The sequence below is a fragment of the Hyla sarda genome, chromosome 6, assembly GCF_029499605.1.
Source record: "Hyla sarda isolate aHylSar1 chromosome 6, aHylSar1.hap1, whole genome shotgun sequence".
NCBI lineage: Eukaryota > Metazoa > Chordata > Amphibia > Anura > Hylidae > Hyla > Hyla sarda.
In genome coordinates this window covers 142681048-142707570 of record NC_079194.1, presented here as the reverse complement: position 1 = coordinate 142707570, position 26523 = coordinate 142681048, and the positions used below count along the sequence as shown (strand labels likewise).

Here is a 26523-nt window from a genome sequence, read left to right as displayed (position 1 = left end):
TTTTGATAAACCTCACCTCTCTGAGGCCATGTTTACATAGCGGAATGTTATTAAAGATAACATGGCATTTTCACCAGACACAGTGCACTGCATAGAAACAGAAGGTGGAAAGTTGAGGGTTATGGGCGAGGAGTAAAAAAAAAAATGTGTACAAAAATAAAAAATCATTTAGGGATTGAAATGGTGTTTGCTACCACAAAACTTCTGACAGATTTACTTTAATGTTTTTTTTTTTCCAAACATTTTAAAATAATTATGGTAGTGCCCTTTTTTAACTTAAAGGGGTAGTCCAGTGGTGAAAAACTTATCCCCTATCCTAAGGATAGGGGAGAAGTTTGAGATCGCGAGGGGTCCGACCGCTGGGGCCCCCTGCAATCTCTCTGTACAGGGGCCAGGCTCTCCGGCCAGATAGCGGGTGTCGACCCCCGCACGAAGCGGCGGCCGACACGCCCCCTCAATACATCTCTATGGCAGAGCCGGAGATTGCCGAAGGCAGCACTTCGGCTCTGCCATAGAGTTGTATTGAGGGGGCGTGTCGGCCTCCGCTTCGTGCGGGGGTCGACACGCCCCCTTCCCGCGGGCTGTCAGGGCTCTGTACAGGAGATCGCGGGGGGCCCCAGCGGTCGGACCCCCGCGATCTGCAACTTGTCCCCTATCCTTAGGATATGGGATAAGTTGTTTACCACTGGACTACTCCTTTAAGCACCTGCCTCCCAAAATGTCTGTGCCTGACCACCCCATCAGAGCTGTAGTCACTTGTAAGTTCTGCAGTTATGATGGGTGAAACAACAACTCCCAGCATGACCTCACCACTGCTTAGGTCATACTGGGAGCTTTAGTTTCAAATGGTTAACACTTCTCTAGCACTGTCCCATTCTTTGGCAATTGGTAACAGGCTTAAAACATTTCTTGGGGGGGGGGGGGGGGGTATGAGTATGGGGTGACACCATTTTTTTTACCACACCAGGTGACATCAAACCTAACAACGCCACTGTATGTAACTTATACAACAATGAAATATTTGCCCAATCCTATACTGAAGAGTATATATACAAAATATTAACATATGTATTTATGTATATCAAAATAAAAAAATAAGTGTAATATGTACACGATATTCCCCAATTACTTTGATACAAATATAAATGAATATCAATGTAATAATATAAATAAATATAATAATTATAGCAAATTAATATATACATGCTACCTGACCACAAAAAATGTATTGTAAACTATGAATCCATAAATCCATTTATAAATGAATCTAACCCCATATACATAGTAAAAACTAAATATGACAAATTAAATACATATACACCTTAATTCTAAATAGAAAGGGATAAAGAACTATATTTGCACTTATATCTAAACTGTAGTTCTTTCTATGGTTTCATTCAAGCCATCTGGCACTAATGTGTTACACTATTAAATCCAAAAAGATTTGCTATGAATTAGTCTCTTAAACCTGTCAGGAACATATAAATCAAAATAGATTCCATTATAAAGAGACTTAAAACTTCTATATTACCCCCATGTACAAGACAAGCGTGGTGGGAAATACTGTGTTTCATAAACTTGATGTGGATATTATGACAATGTTTATTTATGCATTGGCGCACAGTCTAAACAGTGCACCCAACATACTGGAGGCCACACACAAAAGACAAAAGGGAAAACTTCATATAAGTAAAGGCTTCCTTAATGGTAAAAACCTCACCAGTAGAAAAAGATTGGACTGTGTTTTTAATAGACACAGGAATCCACTGACAACAAAGGCATCTATCAGAACCGCACCTGGCGGCACCTGCACGGATAACATTAGATGTAATAATATCATTATTATTTGGAGCGGTCCTCAACTTACTTGGAGCCAGAATATTTGTTAAACTTTTTGCTTTGCGACATGTAATACTTGGTCTTGTAGGGATGCATTTTTTCAGATTAGAGTCCACCTTTAAGACTGCCTAATGGTTATTAAATATTTTTTTATTTTGGAACTCAAACTATTAAAACTGGTAATAAAATTGTTGGATGTTAGATTATAAAGAACAAACTTCAAGTGTTAAAAATAAAAAATTTGGGGGAAAATAAATATTATTCATTTCACTAATAAGCTTGGTGAAATCTTTTAAAAACACAGGGAGAGAACATACCTAACTCTGTAGAAATAAATCAGCATAATGAGATAAATGTGAATTAATAGAATTAATACCAGAAATAATAGGATGGCCAGGGGGATTGGTTTCAGATTTGTGGACTTTTGGTAAATAATAAAAATTAGATAACTGATCATTTTTTACAGTCAAAAATTCTGTATGTTCTCTCCCTGTGTTTTTAAAAGATTCCACCCAGTTTATTAGTGAAATTGAATGATATTTAATTTCCAAATTTTTTTTTCAATTTTTAACACTTGATGTTTTTTCTTTCTTTGTATTCCAACATCATTGAAAATAAGCATCTTGAAGCTATGTCTCACTTTCTGGAGGGGGACTTTTCACTTGGTGTTTTTCAAATTTTTTTTCTGTTGGACAGAAATCAAATATATTTCAAATCACAATGCTTTTTCTTTTGAGAGCGTTTTTTATGGCTGTGCGATGGGGACTCAATTTTCCCCTAGTTATGCAAATGGGGCTTTTTGAGTCCCTATACATGACTGACCAGTCTGACCGATATATTTTAATTTGCAGGTGTTTTATTGATGATTTATTTTTTATTTGGACTGGTAGCATGCTTGAAGCACTTGAATTTGTCAATTACTTAAATTCTCATTGTAAGGGTCACGGCAGGTGGTGGATCCTCTGGGCCTGTGTGAATGATGACGTGAGCCATGCCAGGGTGCAGAATCTAAGGTGCTGCTGGTTTTCACCAGAGCCCTCCGCAAAGCGGGATGGTCTTACTGCGGCAGGAGGCACCCAGGTCGCTACCCCTGGCACGTCTCGTCCACATAGGTTGCTGGGATGTGGCGTGGCACAAAAGGTAACTGGCAGTAGGTCAGGCGGCACAGGTGCAGGGTCAGGTAACGGAAAAGGATAAGTTACAGGGATATCAGGAACACAGTATGCTTTCACACTGGCACAAGGCAACAAAGATCCGGCCAGGAGCAAAGGGAGACGCTGATACTTAACCCCTCAAGGACCCAGCCAATTTTCACTGTAGGACCCGGCCATTTTTTACACATATGACCACTGTCACTTTAAGCATAATAACTCTGGGGTGCTTTTACTTTTCATTCTGATGCAGATTTTTCGTGACATATTCTACTTTATGTTAGTGGTACAATTTAGTCCATACTTGCATAATTTCTTGGTGAAAAATGCAAAAATTTTATGAAAAAATTGAAAATGCTGCTTTTTTTTTTTTTTTTTTTTACTTTGAAGCTCTCTGCTTATAAGGAAAATTGATATTCAAAATAAATTATATATTGATTCACATAAACAATATGTCTTCTTTATGTTGGCATCATAAAGTTGACATATTTTAATTTTTGGAAGACATCAGAGGGCTTCAAAGTATAGCAGCAATTTTAAAATTTTTCACAAAATTTTTAAAATCGAAATTTTTCAGGGACCAGTTCAGTTTTGAAGTGGATTTGAAGGGCCTTCTTATTAGAAATACCCCATAAATGACCCCATTATAAAAACTGCACCCCTCAAAGTATTCAAAATGACAGGTTTGTTAACCCTTTAGGTGTTTCACAAGAATAGCAGCAAATTGAAGGAGAAAATTCAAAATCTTCATTTTTTACACTGGCATGTTCTTGCAGACCCAGTTTTTGAATTTTTACAAGGGGTAATAGGAGAGAAATCTTCCTAAAATTTGTAACCCAATTTCTCTCGAGTAAGGATATATCTCATATGTGTATGTGAAGTGCTCTGTGGGTGCACTAGAGGGCTCAGAAGGGAAGGAGCGACAATGGGATTTCGGAGAGGGAGTTTCTCTGAAATGGTTTTTGGGGGGCATGCACACATTTAAGAAACCCCTATGGTGCCAGAACCGCAAAAAAACCACAAAAAAAACACATGGCATACCATTTTGGAAACTACACCCCTCAATGAACGTAACAAGGGGTACAGTGGGCCCTAACACCCCACAGGTGTTTGATGACTTTTCGTTAAAGTTGGATGTGTAAATGATTTTTTTTTCACTAAAATGCTAGTTTTCCCCCAAATTTTTAATTTTTACAAGGGGTAATATGAGAAAATGCCCCCCAAAATTTGTAACCCCATTTCTTCTGAGGATGGAAATACCCCATGTGTGGACGTCAAGTGCTCTGATGGCGCACTACAATGCTCAGAAGAGAAGGAGTCACATTTGGCTTTTGGAAAGGAAATTTTGTTGAAATGGTTTTTGGGGGCATGTCGCATTTAGGAAGCCCCTATGGTGCCAGAACAGCAAAAAAAAAACCACATGGCATACTATTTTGGAAACTACACCCCTCAAGGAACATAACAAGGGGTACAGTGAGCGTTTACACCTCACAGGTGTTTGACGACTTTTTGTTAAAGTTGGAAATGTGTAAATGAAAAAAAAAAAATCACTAAAATGATGGTTTTCCCCCAAATTTTACATTTTTACAAGGGGTAATAGGAGAAAATGACCTCCAAAATTTGTAACCCCATTTCTTCTGAGGATGGAAATATCCCATGTGTGGACGTCAAGTGCTCTGCTGGAGCACTACAATGCTCAGAAGAGGAGGAGCGCCATTGAGCTTTTGGAAAGAGAATTTGTTTGAAATGGAAGTCAGGGGCCATGTGCGTTTACAAAGCCCCTGTGGTGCCAGAACAGTGGACCCCCCCCCCCCCACATGTGACCCCATTTTGGAAACTACACCCCCCACAGAATTTAATAAGGGGTGCAGTGAGTATTTACACCCCATTAGCATTTGACACATCTTTGGAACAGTGGGCTGTGCAAATGAAAAATAAAATTTTTCATTTTCACGGACCACAGTTCCAAAAATCTGTCAGACACCTGTGGGGCGTAAATGCTCACTGTACCCCTTATAACATTAAGTGAGGGGTTTAGTTTCCAAAATGGGGTCACATGTGGGGGGGTCCATTGTTCTGGCACTATGGGGGCTTTGTCAACATACGTGGCCTTCAATTCCGGACAAATTTTCTCTTCAAAGCCCAATGGCGCTCCTTCTCTTTTGAGCATTGTAGTGCGCCAGGAGAGCACTTTACATCCACATATGGGGTATGTTCTTACTCAGAAGAAATGGGGTTACAAATTTTGTAACCCCATTACAAATTTTGTGGGGCTTTTTTCCTATTTTCCCTTGTGAAAATGGAAAATTTAGGGTAACACCAGCATTTTAGTAAAATTATTTTATTTTTTTCATTTTCCCATCCAACTTTAATGAAAATTCTTCAAACACCTGTGGGGTGTTAAGGCTCACTATACCCCTTGTTACATTCCGTGAGGGGTGTAGTTTCCAAAATGGGGTCACGTGTGGGTATTTTTTTTTTGCGTTTATGTCAGAACTGCTGTAAAATCAGCCACCCCTGTGCAAATCACCAATTTAGGCCTCAAATGTACATAGTGCGCTCTCACTCCTGAGCTTTGTTGTGCGCCCGCAGAGCATTTTACATCCACATATGGGATATTTTCGACTTTTTTTTCCTTTTACCGCTTGTGAAAATAAAAAGTATGGAGCAACACCAGCATGTTAGTGTAAAGATTTTAATTTTTTTACACTAACAGGCTGGTGTAGTCCCCAACTTTTCCTTTTCATAAGGCGTAAAAGGAGGAAAAAGCCCCCCAAAATTTGTAGTGTAATTTCTCCCCAGTACGGAAATATCCCATATGTGGCCCTAAACTGTTTCCTTGAAATACGACAGGGCTCCGAAGTGAGAGGACACCATGCGCATTTGAGGACTAAATTAGGGATTGCATAGGGGTGGACATAGGGGTATTCTTCGCCAGTGATTCCCAAACAGGGTGCCTCAGCTATTGCTAAACTCCAAGCATGGCTGGACAGTCAGTGGCTGTCTTGAAATGCTGGAAATTGTTGTTTTGCAACAGTTGGAGGCTCCGTTTTGGAAACACTGCCGTACAATATGTTTTTCATTTTTATTGGGGGGACAGTGTAGGGGGGTGTATATGTAGTGTTTTACCCTTTATTTTGTGTTAGTGTAGTGTAGTGTAGTGTTTTTAGGGTACATTCACACAGGCGGGTTTATAGTGAGTTTCCCGCTAGGAGTTTGCGCTGCAGCAAAATGTTTGCTGCAGCTCAAACTTCAAGCAGGAAACTCACTGTAAACCCGCCCGTGTGAATGTACCCAAAACTACAAATCCCAGCATGCCCAGACAGCAAACTGCTGTGTGGGCATGCTAGGAGTTGTAGTTTTGTAAGATCTAGAGGGCCACAGTTTAGAGACCACTGCACAGTGATCTCCAAACTGTAGCCCTCCAGCTGTTGCAAAACTACAAATCCAAGCATGCCCAAACAGCTATCTGGGCATGCTGGGAGTTGTAGTTTTGCAACATCTGGAGGGCTACAGTTTAGAGACCACTGTATAGTGGTCTCAAACTGTAGCCCTCCAGATGTTGCTAGGCAACTCACTGGCTTCCGTAGGATCCAGGAAGCCGCATCGCCATCCTCTTCTGCTGCCGATCGCAGCCCGATGCCGCCGCCGATGTGTAAGTGGACCTTCGGCGTTGGTCCTCGTCGGTTTCCCTGTTCTGCCTGGCCTACTGTGGGTGGGCAGAATGGGGAAACCGAAAGTTAACCCCACCACCCCATCTGCTATTGGTCGTCGCTTCTAGACGACCAATAGAAGGGATAGGAGGGGTGGCACCCCTGCCACCTCACCCCTATCCCTTCAGGTACAGGTACGCCCTGGGTCCTTAAGTACCATCGTGTCAAGGCGTACCTGTACGCCCTGGGTCCTTAACAGGTTAAAGACAGAGTGCAGGTTTAGAAACTTAATTAGTGAGTATCAGCCCTTTAAATGTAAGAGCTCCGGCGCATGCCCTAGGAGGTGGGGCCACGCACATCGGGGCTGCGAGAACAGGAAGACCAGGGAGGTGAGTGACGGGCTCCCAGCCCCGCCGGCTCCCAGCCCCGCCGGCAGCGGGGACATGACAAGAGAGCGCTCACGGCCAGCGTGTCTGGCCGGAACGCAGATGTTACAGTACCCCCCTCCCCCTTTGGTCTCCCCCTCTTCTTTAGAACTCAGAAAGCTCCCCACTACATGAGACCAAAGGGTTTCTGGAATGGGCAAAGGCTGTAAGGGTCTTCTAAGGTGACAAACTGGCAAAGACGAATGTCCCCAATTCAAGACTTTACGTCTGAGTTTAACAGGCATAGAAGATATCGCAGGAGGAACATTATGTCTTGGCGTGGAGTCCAATCCTGCGACATCGGAGGATCTGGAAAGAGCGTTGGCTCTGAAGCTTTTATTAGCAGGCTAGCATAAGACAGTGATCTTGGCAAAATTGTCCCCAGCATGTGATTTCACCAGATTTCCAGTCAAGTTGTGGAGAATGATGTTATATCCAAGGAAGACCAAGAAGAAGCTCCAAAGTACAATGTGGTAGCACATAAAACTCAATTTTTTCCTTATGCAGATCCCCCACTTGCATGATGAGGGCTTCAGTCCGGAATTGCACCTTACAGTTCAGATTTTGTCCATTACCAGAAGAAATGTAGAAGGGCTTGACAAGACACGTCACTGGAAGACGGTGTTTATGGACCTGAAAAGAACCAATGAAGTTGCCAGTGGAACCAGAGTCCAAAAAAGCAGAAGAGATGAAAGAAGTCTTGGCAGAGGTAAACACTTGAACCTGGGTGGTCAAATGAGGAGAGGTAATATTCACATGAAGGGATGCCACTCCTACTTGTTCAAGATGAGAGCGTTCTCCCGGACACGGTGGACCTACAGAACAGTCTTTGAGAAAGTGCTCCGGACTGGCACAATATAGGCACAAATTCTCATTGCGTCGACAGGATCTTTCCTGCTGCGTTAAGCGAAAACGGTCCACCTCTATAGCCTCTTCGGCAGGACACAAAGAAAACAGTAGGGGTGGATGATGGAACACGGGGGAACACGGGTGCCAGATGAGGTTATCAACGTTTTTGGGCAGGTTTTTTTTTCCAAAGGAAGTTCCTCCTGCCTCTCTGCAAAACGCAAATCAATTTTAGTGGCTAAATGGATAAGTTCCCTCAGGTTAGTTGGAGAATCTCGTGCATCCTTGATTCTAGAGGAAAGTCCTTTTTTAAAGGTAGCACACAAGGCCTCGTCTTTCCAAGCAAGTTCAGAGGCAAGAGTGCAGAACTGAACAGCGTAGTCGCCATCGGAGGAGTTCCCTTGGCAGAAGTTCAGAAGAGCCATCTCGGCAGAGGAGGCTCGCGCGGGTTCTTCAAATGCATTGCGGAATTCTAAAAGGACGGCCGACAGGCTCAAGGAGACCGGATCTCTACGATCCCAGAGAGGAGTGGTCCAGGCTAAAGCTTTTCCAGACAGTAGACTGACCACAAACGCCATTTTAGTACACTCCGTCGGGAAAAGATCCACCATGAGTTGTAGATGAATAGAACACTGCGTCACAAAGCCTCTACACAGTTTGTAATCTCCGTCATACTTAGAAGGCAAGGACAAGTGAAGCTTGGTCCCGGGAGAAGCTGCAGACACAGGAGGCTGTAGCTGTTGTTGCTGCTGAGTGGCAAGAAGCTGTTGCACCATAGCTGAGAATTGAATCAGTTGTTGCGTCTGATGGGCTAACTACTGCAACTGTTGAGCCACGAAGGTGGAAAGATCCAAGACATCTGGCAAAGGCACCCCAGTGGGATCCATGTCCGGATCTTACTGTAAGGGTCACGGCAGGTGGTGGATCCTCTGGGTCTGTGTGGATGATGATGTGAGCCGTGCCAGGGAGCGGAGTCTAAGGTGCCGCTGGTTTTCACCAGAGCCCGCCGCAAAGCGAGATGGTCTTGCTGCGCCAGAGGGCACCCAGGTCGCTACTCCTGACACGATTCGTCCACACTGGGATGTGGCGTGGCACAAAAGGAAACTGGCAAGATGGGGTAAAGGTAGCAGTAGTTCAGGCCTGGCAGCACAAGTGCAGGGTCAGGTAACGGAACAAGGATAAGGTATATGGATATCAGTAACACAGTATGCTTTCACTAGGGCACAAGGCAACAAAGATCCGGCTGGGAGCAAAGGGAGGAACTGATACTTAAAGACAGGGTGCAGGTGTAGCAACTTAATTAAATGAGTACTGGCCCTTTACATGTATGAGCTCCGGGGCTGCAAGAGCAGGAAAACTTGGGAGGTGAGTGACAGGCTGGGATTCGCATGCGGGCGTGTCCTGTGATGCGAATCCCAGCCCCGCCGGCAACAGGGACATGACAAGAGACCGCTCACAGAGAGCGTGTCTGGCCGGAGCGCAGATGTTACACTCATGACTGGGGTTTAGTTTTCACACCTAAATATGTGAGATTTGACATTTTCACAGTTGAGAGGGGTAGTGTTTGCATTAAAACACAGTTCAAGAAAGTAGACGTCAATAGTCTTTTGTATTCTGTGAGCTGCCATCATCATAAGTGGATATATTATCCCTTATGGGCAGTATCGCAGGGTCAGAAAGAACTGTAGTCTAGACACAGACTTCAAGACCCAATCCAGGATTTTATATAATCATTTTAAAGAGAAGGGTTATCTTGAGGGTTTATTACATACTGCCTTCCAGAAAACACAAGGTTTAGAACAAGTAGATCTGATTAAAAATTAAGAATATGAAACATAATAATAATAGAAAATTTTCTTTTAATTTTATTACTTTATTAAAGTCCATACCTGATAACCATTGGGCGGTCTTAAAGGTGGACCCTATTCTGAAAAAATGCATCCCTACAAGACCAGGTATTACATATCTTGTGTGTGTAGCCTCCAGTATTTAGGGCTGTGCGCCAATCCATGAATAAACATTGTCATAATATCCATCAAGTTTATGAAATTCACACCACGTTTGCCTTGTCCATGGGGGTAATATAGAAGTTTTAAGTCTTTTTATAATGGAATCTATATCGATATCTATTCCTGACAGGTTTCAGAGACTAATTCATAGAAAATCTTTTTGGATTTATAAGTGTAACACATTAGTGCCAGATGGTTTGAATGAAACCATAGAAAGAACTACGGTTTAGATATAAGTGCAGCTATAGTTTTTTTTATCCTTTTCTATTTATTTTTATTTTTCAGCATTATGGTGTATATGTATTTAATTTTTCATTTTTCATTTTTACTATGTATATAGGTTTAGATGTATTAATACATTTATATATGGATTCATATTTTACAATTCATTTTTTGCAGTCAGGTAGTGTGTATATACTGTATTATATTAATTTGGTATAATTATTATATTTATATTTATACAGTATTATTACATTTATATTCATTTATAGTTGTATCTAGTTGTAATTGGGGGATATTGTATACACAGTACACATATTTTTTGTGTTCTGTGCACACAAGTGCGTATATATGTGTGTATACCGTAATGACATCAGAACGCTTTGAGCCATGTGATATGCCGGTGGAGTATTTTATACCATTTTGTTCTTTGTTATGCACTTGAAAAAGAAGCTGTTGTGCTTTTAGAATAAATGTTTTATAGTAATTTTTACTCTTGATTATTAGTATTTTATGGGCAATGCCTGTTTTTACCCAGAGGAGTAAGAAGTGGATCATGTTTGTATGGTTATGTGATGGCTTCTTGTCAACACATTCACATCCTCATCCAATCACATTGATTCCTGTGTGACTGGCTAATGATTTACCAGTCAGATCCGTGGACCACTGAATCCCCTGATGACCCCATAATTCTCTACATACAAGAAACTCATGTCATGGATGTGATAGTTACTAGCTCTTTACTATGTCACTATGTGAGCTCATGAGATCATGAAATCATTGTGTGAGGTCTTCAAGGGGAACTCCGGTGGAAACAAGTGGAAAACAGATGCTTTCAAATCAACTGATGCCAGAAATTTATACAGATTTCTAAATTAGGAAACAAAGATTGTATGGGGAGGGCTCACTTATGCTTTATGCAATTTACCCGAGCAGGCCAAACAAACACCCACACCTAAGGTTAACCTGTTGGGGACCACGGGCGTATGGATACGCCCTTGCGTCCTGGTACTTGAGGACCAAGGGCGTACCTGTACGCCCGTGGGAATTTTGATCCCCACCGCTAGCCGGGCGGGGATCGGAATGGGATGACTGCTGAAATCATTCAGCAGGCATCCCGTGCAAATGCCTGGGGGTCGGCGATGCCACCTCCTCCTATGCCCTGCGATTGGCCGATCCAGCCAATCGACGAATCGCAGGGCAGGGGCGGGGGGATGTTCATTTCCCACACTCTACCCGCCCCTGGATGTCGGGCAGAGCGGGGGAAGATGGCGGCGATGTGCAGGGGCCGTTGCAGGGACCCCCGGCACCGATTACCTGGGTTCCGGCGGACCGAGGACCAGGGACTGGCGGCTGACAGGAGGCGGCAGGCAAGTGGAGGCAGCGGCGGCAGTTTCCTAGATACTGCAGTGAAGATTGCCGTAAAGTGATCTTCACTGCTGTATCTAGGAGTTTCAAAATTACAACTCCCAGCATGCCCAGACAGCCTTTGGTTATCTGGGCATGCTGGGAGTTGTAGTTTTGCAACATCTGGAGACCACTGTCCTTCCAGATGTTGCAGAACTACAACTCCCAGCATGCCTGGACAGTCTCAGCATGCTGGGAGTTGTAGTTTTGAAACATCTGATGCATAGACTGTCCAGGCATGCTGGGAGTTGCAGTTCGGCAACATCTGGCCCTTCAGATGTTGCCGAACTACAACTCCCAGCATGCCTGGGCAGTCTGGGCATGTTTGGAGTTGAAGTCTTGCAACATCTGGAGGGCTACAGTTTGGAGACCACTACACAGTGGTCTCCAAACTGTTCTCCTCTGGTTGTTGCATAACTACAACTCCCAACATGCCCCTCTGCTGTCTGGGCATGCTGGGAGTTGTAGTATGGCAACAACTGGTTGGGAAACATTGTTTGTTTCCTAACTCAGTGTTTCCCAACCTGTGTGCCTCCTGCTGTTGCAAAACTATAACTCCCAGCATGCATGGTCTGTCAGTGCATGCTGGGAGTTATAATTGTAGTTTTACAACAGCTGGAGGCACATGGGTTGGGAAACACTGAGTTAGGAAACAGACAGTGGTGCGGAAACACTGCGGTAGTCTGTTACCTAACTCAGTGTTTCCAATCCACACCAGTGTGCCTCTAGCTGTTACATAACTACAACTCCCAGCATGCACGGTCTGTCAATGCATGCTGGGAGTTGTAGTTTTGCCCCCCTCTCACAATGGGAATGTACAGGGTACATTCACATGGGCGGGGGTTTACAGCAAGTTTCTTGCTTCAAGTTTGAGATGCGTCAAATTTTCTGCTACAGCGGGAAACTCACTGTAAACCCCCGGCCGTGTGAATGTACCCTAAAAACACTACACTACACTAACCCTAACCCTAAATAAAGAGTAAAACAATGCATATACACCCCCTTACACTGTAGCCGCCCCCTCCTCCCAAAACGGAGCCTCCAGCTGTTGCAAAAATTACAACTCCCAGTATTGCCGGACAGCCATTGACTGTCCAGGCATGTTGGGAGTTTTGCAACAGTTGGAGGCACCCTGTTTGGGGAACACTAACGTACAGTATTTTTGGTGGAGGAGGCAAGTGTAATGCTTGCATCCGGGCACACCCCTATGAAAATCCCAAATATAGGCCTCAAATGCGCATGGCGCTCTCTCACTTCAGACCCCTGTCGTATTTTAAGGCAACAGTTTAGGGCCACACATGGGATATCTCCGTACTCGGAAGAAATTGCGCTACAAATTTTGGGGGGCTTTTTCTCCTTTTACCCCTTATGAAAAGGTAAAGCTGGGGTCTACACCAGCATGTTAGTGTAAAAAAAATTTTTTTTTACTCTAACATGCTGGTGTTGTCCCATTCTTTTCATTTTCGTAAGAGGTAAAAGGAAATAAAGACCCCCAAAATTTGTAACACAATTTCTCCCAAGTATGGAAATACCCCATATGTGGACGTAAAATGCTCTGCAGGAGCACAACAAGGTTCAGGAGTGAGAGAGCGCCATGTACATTTGAGGCCTAAGCTGGTAATTTGCACAGGGGTGGCTGCTGGTTACAGCGGTTCTGACATAAACGCAAAATAAATAAATACCCACATGTGACTCCATTTTGGAAACTAAACCCCTCACAGAACGTAACAAGGAGTATAGTGAGCCTTAACAGCCCACAGGTGACTGACAGATTTTTGAAACAGTAGTCCGTGAAAAGGAAGAATGTCATTTTTCATTTGTACAGCCCACTGTTACAAAGATCTGTCAAACACCAGTGGGGTGTAAATGCTCACTGCACCCCTTGTTACGTTCCTTGAGGGGTGTAGTTTCCCAAATAGTATACCATATGGGGTGTTTTTCGCTGTTCTGGCACCATGGGGGCTTCCTAAATGTGACATGCCCCCCAAAAACCATTTCACCAAAATGGCTTTCCAAAAGCCCAATGTCGCTCCTTCCCTTCTGAGCCCTCTAATGCACCCGCAGATCACTTTATATCCACATATGAGGTATTTCCTTACTCGAGAGAAATGGGGTTTCAAATTTTGGGGACATTTTCACCTATTACCCCTTGTGAAAATGAAAAATTTGGGGTAACATCAGCATTTGAGTGAAAAAAATAAAATTTTTCATTTTCACGTCCAACTTTATTTAAAATTCGTCAAACACCTGTGGGGTGTTAAGGCTCACTGTACCACGTGTTACCTTCCTTGAGGGGTGTAGTTTCCCAAATAGTATACCATGAGGGGTGTTTTTTTGCAGTTCTGGCACCATAGGGGCTTCCTAAATGCGACATGCCCCCCAAAAACCATTTCAGCAAAATTCACTCTCCAAAATCCCATTGTCGCTCCTTCCCTTCTGAGTCCTCTAGTGCACCAACAAAGCACTTTACACCCACATATGAGGTATTTCCTTACTCGAGAGAAATTGGGTTAGATATTTTGGGGGGCTTTTTCTCCTTTTACCCCTTGTAAAAATAAAAAATATGGGTCTACAAGAACATGTCAGTGTAAAAAATAATTTATTTGGTATGTCTATTTTGCTTACAAGCAAAGAGCTTCAAAGTTATAAAAATTCAAACTTTTTACATTTTTTATGAAATTTGGGAATTTTCCACCAAGAAATGATGCAAATATCGACAAAAATGTACCACTAACATAAAGTAGAATATGTCACAAAAAACTATCTCTGAATCAAATTCATAAGTACAAGCATCCCAGAGTTATTAATGCTTATAGTGACAGTGGTCAGATGTGCAAAAAATGCTCTGGTCCTTAGGGTCAAAATGGGCTCGGTCCCCAAGGGGTTAAAAAACTAGCAATTAAAGTGATAAAAGATTTTTGGCGCTCAAGGGTATATGGATATCGAGGTCAAGTGTACTGGATGAATATTAAATAATTATAAAGATAAAATATAAAAATAGTATACAATATTATAAACATATAAAAAAAGACCTATTAGTTGCTTCCTGTAATATTGCTATTTGTAAACAATATGTCCTTAATAGCATACTAGCATCTGTAGTCCTCCCATAAAGGCTAATATATGGCTTGGAAATGGTAAATCCTTAGTTGTAGTTACAAGGTATGTTGGGACTTATAGTTGCCGTCATACAGTTCAAAAGTATGTTATTCTCAGTTTCTTATACCAGAAACAGTGTTCAGCATTCTTTACTGATATACATCAAATGACGGCAACCCTGTAAGTGCTCAGTTGTGGTATAGTCAGTTAATGTTCGTAGCAAACTTCACCAGATTATATTGCAGTTGTGCCCGTATTAGTAGTTAGATTAGATCTTACCCGCTCGCTGGTGGATTCGTGGCTGGCACTTACTGGGCAGTATTCTGCACTTACTGTGCATTCAGTCTCACACGCACGAGACAACATAGCGGTCAACGCGGGCAGAAAGACTTCATTGTGATCCTGGCAGCGGGTGAGGTACGGCACGCCAGCCACCACAAATCCACCAGCGAGCGGGTGAGATCTAACTATAAGGCTAGGTTCAGACTACGGAATCTCCGGGCAGAAAATTTCCGCCCGGAGATTCCGAGTTCCGCCTGCGCCGACTGAATTAGTCGGCGCTAGGACCGCGCGGACACTGCAGTCTCCTATAGACTGCTATGTGTTCCGCTCGGATTTCCGCCTGAAGAAAGAGCAACCCCTTTCTTCAGGCGGAAATTTTCTAGCGGATTTTTCATCCTGATTTTCCGCTTCACAAATTCCGAAGTGTGAATTTGTGAACGGAAAACCATTCACTACACTATGCATTATAGTAAGCGGAATTTCTGCCGGAAATTTCAAAGCGAAAATTCCGGCGGAAATTCCGTAGTCTGAACCTAGCCTAAGTCCCAACATACTTTGTAACTACAATTAAGGATTTACCATTTCCAAGCCATATATTAGACTTTATGGGAGGACTACAGATCCCAGTTTGCTATTAAGGACATATTTTTTTTACAAATAGCAATATTACAGGCAGCAATTAATATATTTTTTTTATATGTTTATAATATTGTACACTATTTTTATATTTTATATTTATAATTTATATCTATTAGGGGTGTGTCTCAAGGGCCCTGTGATTACACTACCTAATTTTATTTGTTAATATTGCGGTATAATAAACTGTTATTATTTAATATTCATCCAGTCCCTAATGGTATGGTGTTTTTCATATATTTATCTGTACACTTGACCTTGATATCCATATACCTTTGAGCACCAAAAATCTTTTATCAGATTTGTAAATTACTTCTATTTCAAAATCTGAATCCTTCCAGTACTTATCAGCTGCTGTATGCCCCAGAGAAAGTTGTGAAGTTATTTCCAGTCTGACCACAGTGCTCTCTGCTGACATCTCTGTCCATGTCAGGAACTGTCCAGAACAGGAGCAAATCCCCATAGCAAACCTCTGCTGCTCTGGACAGTTCCTGACATGGACAGAGGTGTCAGCAGAGAGCACTGTGGTCAGACAGAAAAGAACTACACAACTTCCTCTGTAGGAAGCTGATAAGTACTGAAAAGATTAATATTTTTTAAATAGAAGTAATTTACAAATCTGTTTAACTTTCTGGCACCAGTTGATTTGAATTTTTTTTTTTACACCAGAGTACCCCGCGTGATAAAGTCATTCTCTATGATTAGGTAATTTTGTGAGGTCATAATGTGTGATAAGGTATATGTGTGAGGGTGAGTTATGTGCATTCATGATGTGTTATTAGATCATTGGGTAAGGGCATGTGGTGTGAGAAGGCCATTGTGTGATGTCATGAGGAGTGAAAACGTCATTGTGTGAGTTCCAAAGGTTTAAAAAGTCAAGTTGTGATGACGACACATGATTTTCTTGTAGGGTGCTGAGCTGGATTACTCAAGGTCTGGAGAAGGTCATTCCACAACCAGTAATGATAGCAAAACAGGTATACACCTTTGTAACAGTCCTTATAGCAAAACATTCAGCAGTCTAATACAGGTTCAGTGGGAACCACTTATAATACAGGTGTTGTCTTTTGTGACAAAGGGGCTTTTGGGTCCCCTCAGACACCAGGGCCTGGGTACAAATGCTACCCCTGCACCCCCAATAGCTATCCTGCTGGTTGGAGCATTGATTTCGCTACTTTGCTGCCACATTCCACTTGTCCTCTTCCCTCTCCTTCCTGCCCATAAAAGAAGTGATATTTTACCATTTCAGTGGTCACTGCACCCTCCTCCATTACTTAATTCTTCTGTTTACATTGGTCTGTAAATCCAAGATCTTTGTACTCATGTTCTCCCCTACACGCTACCTCCTACTCCTCTTTCTCCCACTGAACTCTAAGGCGAGTCCTCTCTGCAGCAAGTAATGCACCCTATATCCTGGTGCCTTGTTGCCCATTGGAGTAAGCTGAATCCTTAAATAAAGGATCTCCGTGTTTACCTATATACACACATATAAAGTATTCAAGTAGTATAAATTATGTAACGGGATCACGTGCCCTTTATGTTAAATGTCAATAATGAATGTTCCCTCTCTGACAGGACTCTCAGAATGTAACATTGTGTCAGGTGGAAAAAAGTAAGTACCCCCTGCCTACACATGCTTTTCCCTGTTATATTATGTTTACATTTTAAACCAGTAGTGACATTCAGTAATATATGTTTTTGCATACCAGCAGATATGCCCATATTATATCAGCAGTACAACTATAGTTATACAGTGGTCCCTCAAGTTACAATATTAATTGGTTCCAGGACGACCATTGTATGTTGAAACCATTGTATGTTGAGACCAGAACTCTATGGAAACCTGGTAATTGGTTCTAAAGGCACCAAAATGTCATCCAAAAATAGGAAAAAGGGAGGATTAAAGAAAAATAAGTAGATAACTAATACAGATAAAACAAGTCCTTACATATAAAAGTAATATAGATCTGCTGGGAGCTGTAAATCACTGTCTATGTCAGTGTTTCCCAAGCAAGGAGCCTCCAGCTGTTGCAAAACTACAACTCCCAGCATGCCCGGATGCCAAAGGCTTTCCGGGCATGCTGGGAGTTGTAGTTTTGCAACAGCTGGGGGCACCCTGCTTGGGAAACACTGGTCTATGTAGAGGACAGGAGCTTCTTTGGGCTCCTGTACAGTACATGCAATGTCCTAAAAAAGTAACATGGAGTCGCCCTCACCTGGTATCCAAAGGAGCAGGTAACCCTGGCACAGGTAAAGTGTACAAACATGTAATACCTCCCTGTACTGTAGGGGGCGCTACCAGACATCAGTCAGTGCATACGCTTCAGTAATACAGGGGTTTTACCAGTGAATGCCCATTCTGATTGGTCACATTTTCCGGCCATTGACGCGTTTCAGAGATCTGGACTGTCCGTAGTATTGTATGTTGAGTCTGGTTTCAACTTACAATGGTCCAGAAAAGGCTATTGTATGTTGAAAATATTGTATGTTGAGGCCATTGTAAGTTGAGGGATCATTGTATACTTGCAGATGTACCCATGTTATATTAACAGTCAGCCAATAGTTACATACTTGCAGATGTGTCCATGTTATATCAGCAGTCTAGCTGTAGTTACAGGAACAGAAGAAATGAGGTCTCGGCACTCATGGATAGCTTGCAAAATCTCTCCGTGTTTATTCATACTACTCAAGTGGAGTGACACACAGGACGCGTTTCGGCCACAAGCTGTTATCAACCGTAATGCTTACAAGTGAATACACAGTATAATATAGAGGAAGCCTGCCCCTGGGGCAGGCTTCCTCTATATTATACTGTGTATTCACTTACGGTTGAAAACGGCTTGTGGCCGAAAAGCGTCCTGTGTGTCGATCCACTTGAGTAGTATGAATAAACACGGAGAGATTTTGCAAGCTATTCATGAGTGCCGAGACCTCATTTCTTCTGTTCCGGTTATTCCCTGGTCTGCGAGCACCACCCTATTTAGACACGAGTGCCGACTCCTTCTACTCCCATATAGCTGCAGTTACACACTTAAATATGTGCACATGTTATATCAGTAGTCTAGCTATAATTACGTACCAAAATATGTGCCTATGTTATATCAACAGGGCACCTATAGTTACATGCTACAAGGTGTGCCCATATTATATCACTGGTGCCTTTAAAGGGAACCTGTCAACATATAAATGCTATCTAATCTATTGGCAGCATGGTATAGAGCAGGAAGAACTGAACAGATTGATATATATATCTTTGTGTTAAAATATTCAGTATAACTTGTATATTTATTGAACCACCCGTTTTTCTATACTTAGACATCCAGTGGCACTCTAATGATAGGATCACCCACTGGACTCCTAAGCATTGAAAGAACAGAGATTTCCATTAACAAATAACAAGTTAAACTTAAAACTTTCCCACAAAGATATATATCAATCTTTGCAGCTCCTTCTGCTCTAAAACATGTACAATGTGACAGATTCCCTTTAATTTACATCAAATTTGTCCATAGAATAATCTTCAAGATGTGCAGATTTATTCTCTCTCATCTCAGTTGGGGGAAGCTCCCACAGTGGATGGTTGGTCTAAGGGATGGGGTATAATGAAAGGAGTATATCATTAGCTCCATGGCCCCCATGATATTCTCCTGCCCTAGGCTGGGGTGTCTTGGGGGCAGAACATTGTCTATTAATTGTTTTCTCTTCTCCTTTGTTTCAGAGGGGAGTGGGGTTTAATTACCCCTGAAACAAATGGAAAACAGAAGACACTGGAGCCGTCTCCTGTCCCTGGGCCCTGCACTTTCTGCCTCTGCTCTCCAGCTGTAGTCATACACTAGCAGCAGCGCTAGAATCACCACTCTCTAATGCTGCACTAATATCACTGGTGTACACTGCTGACATAGACACATACAAGGCTGTTATCCCCATATGAGTGGCCATGCCGAGCATCTGTGGTGACAAAACTATTGTTCCTATTTAAATAATGGAGAATCATCACTGAACAAATCATAGTTTTTATGATACTCCACATCATTATGACTGCACCCTCCCCTCCCATGGTTGTCACTGCATACCCCAATGATTGTCCCAATGTGATGACACCAATGTGATGACCTTGAGGAGTGGAAAGATGACTATGACCAAAGATGACCATTACCCCATTGTGATGACTATGAGGAGTGCAAAGATGACCATGACCAAAGATGACCATTACCCCATTGCGATGACTATGAGGAGTGCAAAGATGACCATGACCAAAGATGACCATTACCCCATTATGATGACTATGAGGAGTGCAAAGATGACCATGACGGGTGCAGTGACAATCAGTGCACCCTTTATGGTCATCTTTGCACTCCTCATAGTTATCACTGCACCCCTGATAGGCATCACTGCAATGCTCATAGTCATCACTGCACCATGATAATCAATAATGGACCCACCTTTTCCAGCTATAATTATATCATCTTTCACTAGACAAAACACATAACAATGAGGATTTGCCGCTCTTGGTTTTACTATGAAAATTATAAAATAAAGTTTGTGCACTTTGTCTTGTTGTGTCGGCTTGAGTTGTTATATAATTGTGTCAAAACCCCAGCCAGAGGTGTAGCTTTAGGGGGAGCAGCTGCATTTGGGTCCTTGTGTCTGAGGGAGCCCAGGGACATAAGAAGACGCCAATATTATACATGGTGATGGTGAGGTACCTGTCACACATTTAAAATTGGTGAATAGAGATGAACAGAAAGAAATGGGTTCTAGCGCAATCCATCTGTCAGACAGGGGTGTAATAGCTGTATGAATATCTTTATTAGCCAAACATTACGCGTTTCAAGGCTTAGGAGCCTCTTTGTCGGATCTGCTGGTAAACGCCAGCACATCTGATGAAGAGGCCTTGAAATGTGTAATGTCTAGCTAATAGAGACATTTGTGAAGATATTACACTCTTGTCTGACTGGTGGATTCTGTTCATCTCTATTCATCACTCTGTCCGGCCAGGAATACTCTACGCTGGTCCCGGGAAGGCTGTACTACGTACTTCTTACATGCTTATACAGTGGTGGTGTCTAATACACAACTGAACAAGGTGAGCAGATATTTGCTAGGGTTCTCTGTGCACCTTTCTGTTTCATGATTCACTGGCTTTACTGCCCTATGAGGAGCTCTGCTCTCTTTTTTTCATATTCATAAGATTTTAAATTGGGGCACAGGAGCTTCACATTATACCTCTGTCCCATAATGTGTGGGGCATTCTCTTCTTCTAGTCTGCCCCCTTATCTACTGATATGGGTAGTAAAGTCCCAGGGTTCTGGTTCTGTCCTTGAAAGAACAATTCTTTGTTGTTTGTTGGGTGAGTTACTTAATCATTCATTCTTCTATATTGTGAAGCTGCAGTCATAGGCTGTATCACACGTTCTTACCACTTCTTACACCACTAATCAAGGATGGTTAACCCCTCACATTTTTACAACGATAAGACTGATATTTTTCAACAATGCAGTTACACTGTGTATTACGACATGTCCGAGGATGACAACTTACATGATAAGTAGAGTAATGGTTACTCAAAAACTTGTTGAAGGCAAGACTTAAACTGACTGCCCAGCATGGAACCAGGGCTGGCCCTACAATGGGGTGTCAAATTGCCACTCAAGAAGATTTTTCACCCCTTTGTGACTTATGACGGACCTAGTCCATCATGGTGCTGCTCCATACCCAGTGACCCTCAGCTGTTTTCAGTAGCCGTGGGCCACCGTTAATAGCCGGCATGCAGCGATCACTGCAGTCGGCTATTAACCCTTTAGATCGCCGATGTCAAAGCTGACAGCGGTGTCTAAAGGGAGCTTTAAACCATCCTTGGTGGTTAATGGGGTGGACCGGCCCACCGCAGGGCGATCGCGGGAGGGCAATCCACTGTAGAGGTAGCCGGAGGGCAATTCTTTGCTCTATAATTGGTCTTTATAGTGGTTTAACCCATTTTTCAATACAGAGCTCCAAATCCTATGAGCTCTTAAAGGGGTACTCCCATGGAAAACTGCCAGTTAAAGTTAAACAGATTTGTAAATCACTTCTATTAAAAAATCTTAATCCTTCCAATACTTTTTAGGGGCTGTATACTAAAGAGAAATTCAAAAAAGAAATGCATTTCCTCTGATGTCATGACCACAGTGCTCTCTGCTGACCTCTGCTGTCCATTTTAGGAACTGTACAGAGCAGGAGAAAATCCCCATAGCAAACATATGCTGCTCTGGACAGTTCCTAAAATGGACAGCAGAGGTCATCAGAGAGCACTGTGGTCATAACATCAGAGGAAATGCATTTCTTTTTTGGATTTCTCTTTAGTATACAGCCCCTAAAAAGTGCTGGAAGGATTAAGATTTTTTTATAGAAGTGATTTACAAATCTGTTTAACTTTAACTGGCACCAGTTGATTTTTGATTTAAAAAAAAAAAAAAGTTTTCCATGGGAGTACCCCTTTAAGCCTCTCTTTCTGCCCCAGTAGGAAAGCAGATACAGTAAAACTTCTTTATGACGACCACCCTAAATTTCACAAAAAGTTGTCTTCTAGGGGGGTGATCTTGTCAAAGAAGATGGCCAGTATGCATCATATATGGTGGACCTGATAATTGGTAACAAAAAATCCGGCCTGGACACGGAGGTGGTCTTCTCAAAGAAGTAGTCTTTTGGTGAGGTATCATGTAACACTATGGCACTGCATTGTGTTTGGAGCTCTATATCAGAAAAATGCAGTTCCACTCCCTCTAAAAATCTATTATGGCATTAATAATCTCGGAATTACTAATAATGACCTGAAAAAAGAAGATTGAGTAAAGTTCAAGTGTCTGCCATCCTGGAACACATCAAGACCAGACATTGGACACTGCTTATTGATATCCTGAGGCTAAAGAGATTATTCAGCCTTTAAAAATAGATGGCCAATCCTATAATATCATAATATTAGATTGGAAGGGGACAACTCCTGGCACCCCATCAATCATCATAAAGTTGTTGGGGCACTGCGGCCTCTTCAGTGTTTACATTGGGTATATGCCAGTTTTGTATGTACAGTCTCTTCATGCCAGTGTAAACATTGATAAAGCTGCAGCACTCACACAAGGACCCAAAGCTCCAGGGGTCAAACACCTTTCACTCTAATATTGATGGCGTATCATGAGGATGGCCATCAATTTTTAATCTCTTACCGTTCTATGACATATATCCATCATGTGACTCTTGACTTAGGAAGTAGGCTTTGGGGCCCCATACCCAGTGGCTGTTGGTTGCGTTCAGCAGCTTATAGCCGTGAGCAGACATAGGAACCATCTCCAAAGTCCAGAAATGTCCAAACTATTAAAATATAATGTTATTGATTCTGCATGGTTTTTGTTAATTTCACATAGAATAAGAAGTGTATAAAAATTCTTATCTACGCCAAAATGCTGTCAATAAAACTACAGCTCAGTCATTTTATTTAATTTTTTTTAAAGTGACGAAACATAACAAGAGCTATGTAAATAGCACTGCTGTAATTGTTCTGACCTGCAGTCAGTTTCAATGCACAGAGGCCAAAAAATTGATAAAAGTGTTATGGCTTTTACAAAGTGAGGAGCAAAAAAACTAAAATGCTAAATGCTGGTTAACCCATTTAATGATTGGCATTACAACAGCATTGTCCAGGGTTCCACACTGGAGATGGTGGAGAGCCAGCTTCTCAGCTATTGCTTGCTTTTTTTCTAGTTCCAGTATATGACCATATCCAAATCTGTAATTATTATTTTTCCTACAGTCTGTATCCTGCCTCCAAATACTGAGCAAGTACCCCTCTGTGAGGAGGAAACTGTGAGCACAGAACCCCTGTCAGACGGAGGCCCAGCAGAGCAGGTGCCTGATGGTAGGTCAAATGTTTCATATAGCTTGTAACTCCAGACTGTCTGCATTGTGCCTGGAAGCTGAAGAGAAAGCTTCAGCAAATGACATTTTACATTATTATAGTTTTGTTAATAAAAGTCCCACATCAAACAGAAAAGTAAACACAGAGAATGTGTGAAGTAATGATGACCATTAACCTATAGAAATGCAAGCTTCTTGGTGTAAAATGTAATTTAACTTGACACTACCTTACACTATCACTCATAAATCAGAATTTGATGTCTCACATAATGATAGATATAACAGAGGAGGCCTTCAGACCAGCCTGAACTTTCTACAACAGTCCCAGCATTCTTCAAATATCACTTTTTCTTCTTAACCTGACATTGAAGTAACAGTTCTCCAGTCTGCACCCAATTTCTAAGCTTAAGTCCTTTCCAGAAATATTTTTCTCCTGAAGGATTCCTTATAGTCTACTTAATGTAATTGCAGCCAGAGTGGTAATAGGTGGGATATAGACAAAACCAACTGCTACCCTCTGGATATTTAACTACCCCCCTAAATAAAGGCGACTGACATGAGCTTGTAGTAGATGCTGCTGTATCTGGCTTATGAACAACCTGGTAACCCCGTGCCCTGCTCCTCCCTTCCAGGGAGAGGTTCCATCGGGGTTCCTGGAGAGCTGAGCAGAGGCTTCACTACAGCAGAAAATGTGGACCATGGTGGAAGAAGCATAGACATATTGGAGAACCAGAGACAGTCCCAACATGAGGAAAACACCTGTGAGCAGAAGCAAAGTGAAGACATCTGTCCAGTTAATTTCATTGAGATCAGGGAGCATGCTCTCCAAATGTCCAGAGACCAGTTAAATGAACACATGGACATGATCCAAAAAGATTATTATGAAATGCCATGGTTAAGTGATGGTCAGCCTACAGGATGTGAAAAGGAAGTGCAGTGTTTGAGTCTTGATGAGTCTACAAGGTATGAAAAGGACGAACAGTGTCTGAATCATGATCATTCTACAAGATATGAAGAGATAGTGCAGTGTCTGAGTCATGATCAGTCTACAAGGTATGAAGAAGAAGTACAGTGTCTAAATCATGATCAGTCTACAAGATATGAAGAGATAGTGCAGTTTTTGAGTCATGATCAGTCTACAAGGTATGAAGAAGTACAGTGTCTGAATCATGATCAGTCTACAAGATATGAAGAGAGTGTGCAATGTATGAGTCATGATCAGTCTACAAGGTATGAAGAAGTACAGTGTCTGAATCATGATCAGTCTACAAGATATGAAGAGAGTGTGCAGTGTATGAGTCATGATCAGTCTACAAGGTATGAAGAAGAAGTACAGTGTCTAAGTCATGATCAGTCTATGAGATGTGAAGATAAAGTGCAGTGTCTGAGTTATGAGCTGTCTACGAGGTATGAAATAGAAGTACAAAGTTGTGGTGAGTCTGCAGTTTGTGATAAAGATGTCAAGTATCCTAATGAAGATAATGACATTAAACAATTCAAAGAAAGTCAAAACCTAGAGAAAGAAATAGGAAAATGTGACCAAAAGAAAGATACTCAGCAAAATAGTAATCATATTAAAGAGCTGACTATTCTTGAAGAAGGAAGTCAGTTCAAGGCTGGGCATCATCTGCAAGATGATATCAAGGAAATAAAATGTCAGTGGGAACCTGAGAAACAACCTCAAGGAAATGAAGAGACTGAAGACAAGATAACACATGAGGAGAAACCTACAGAAAAACAAAACATGCAAGGAACAGAAGATCTGGATACAACTGAGCTCCTGGCAAAGGAAAATGTCACTATGTTTAATGCTGAACTAAATATATCACAGATAGAGGAAGTGGAAATAAATAATCAAAATGTCACTGAGAAAGTTGAGAGCCTCCAGGAGAATGCGATTAGATGTCACCAGACTGGTTACTTAGAAAGCCAGATAATAACAGAAACCAAGATGGCGGATGAGGAACATGATGCTAAACCTCAAATACCAGGTGTAGAGAGGCAAGAACAAATCCAGCAAGAAGATGCTACTATACTTTGTCGTCCACAAGATGCCCCATATTTACAGATCTCAGAAGACAAGATAGCAGACATATCCCCTCAGATGGATAGACAAGATCACCCAAGCATAATGGACAACATTTTAGAATTGGAACAATGGCAGCCTATGGTGAAAAGCCAACCCAAGGGACACAAAGAATGTGACATTTCTGCAGATGACAGCACAGAAGCAGAGAACTTGAAGATTCAAACTGAGGAGAGAGAGATCCAAACAGAGGATGCTACTTGTCAAACCATTGACCATAGAGGAGAGTCATATGATGAGGAAGCACCAATCCAGACTGAGGAACGACAAACTCAGACAACACCACCCCAAGAGAAAGAGGTCCAGTATGATGAAATGGACATTGACAGAGAGCACCCAGAGGATAGTGTTACTGATGGCCTCACAAATGCCAAGATTACACAAAATGAAGATTACCTAGTAAGAACCTTGGATGAAAAAGGGACCCCCGCAGGAGAAGTAATAGTGGTTGCAGATGCCCTACCTAAAGAGATTACAATTGCAGATGGAAAAGAACACAATAATATTCAGTGCTTTCCACCCTGTGATCCTTCTATTATTGTAGACAAGGCCTTACTCTTTGATGAGACAGTCATCCCTGAAGCTGCTGTACTGGACTCCCTCAAAAAGTTACAAGAAGAAGAAGGTACCAAGCACATTAAGCTCATGAAAGCATCATATTGAATAATCTGTCATGTTAATAATAATATATTGAGAAAAGGTCCTGCTACATCTCTCTGGCCTTAAGGTGCTGGTGATGATTTGCAAGAACAATTTTCTAGGAACATCATGTAGACATCCTGATATTTTTAGGTGTTTTTGTTACAGAAAGGGAGTCAGTGGCGGAGTCCTGGTCACATGGTAAAAAGATATTCACTTACAGAGAAAATGGTCTTCTCCATACTTTAGCACTATACTACAACAAAATAAAAAGATCTATCTGCCCATACAAAGGACTCCTCCTCAATTCTTTAAACCTGCCTGATGTCTGCACACATGGTT

General features: G+C 42.1%; 1 protein-coding gene across 5 annotated transcripts in view; it reads left to right on the top strand.

Annotated features, from left to right (window-relative positions):
* Positions 1-26523, top strand: part of CNGB1 (cyclic nucleotide gated channel subunit beta 1) — a 64084-nt gene that overhangs the window by 13244 nt on the left and 24317 nt on the right. For all 5 annotated transcript variants that reach the window (XM_056525361.1, XM_056525360.1, XM_056525362.1 and 2 more), the window contains 3 exons: positions 16477-16543; positions 17142-17178; positions 23353-23457. In XM_056525361.1, coding sequence (XP_056381336.1) covers positions 16477-16543; positions 17142-17178; positions 23353-23457 — 209 coding nt within the window. The remainder of the gene's footprint in view (positions 1-16476; positions 16544-17141; positions 17179-23352; positions 23458-26523) is intronic.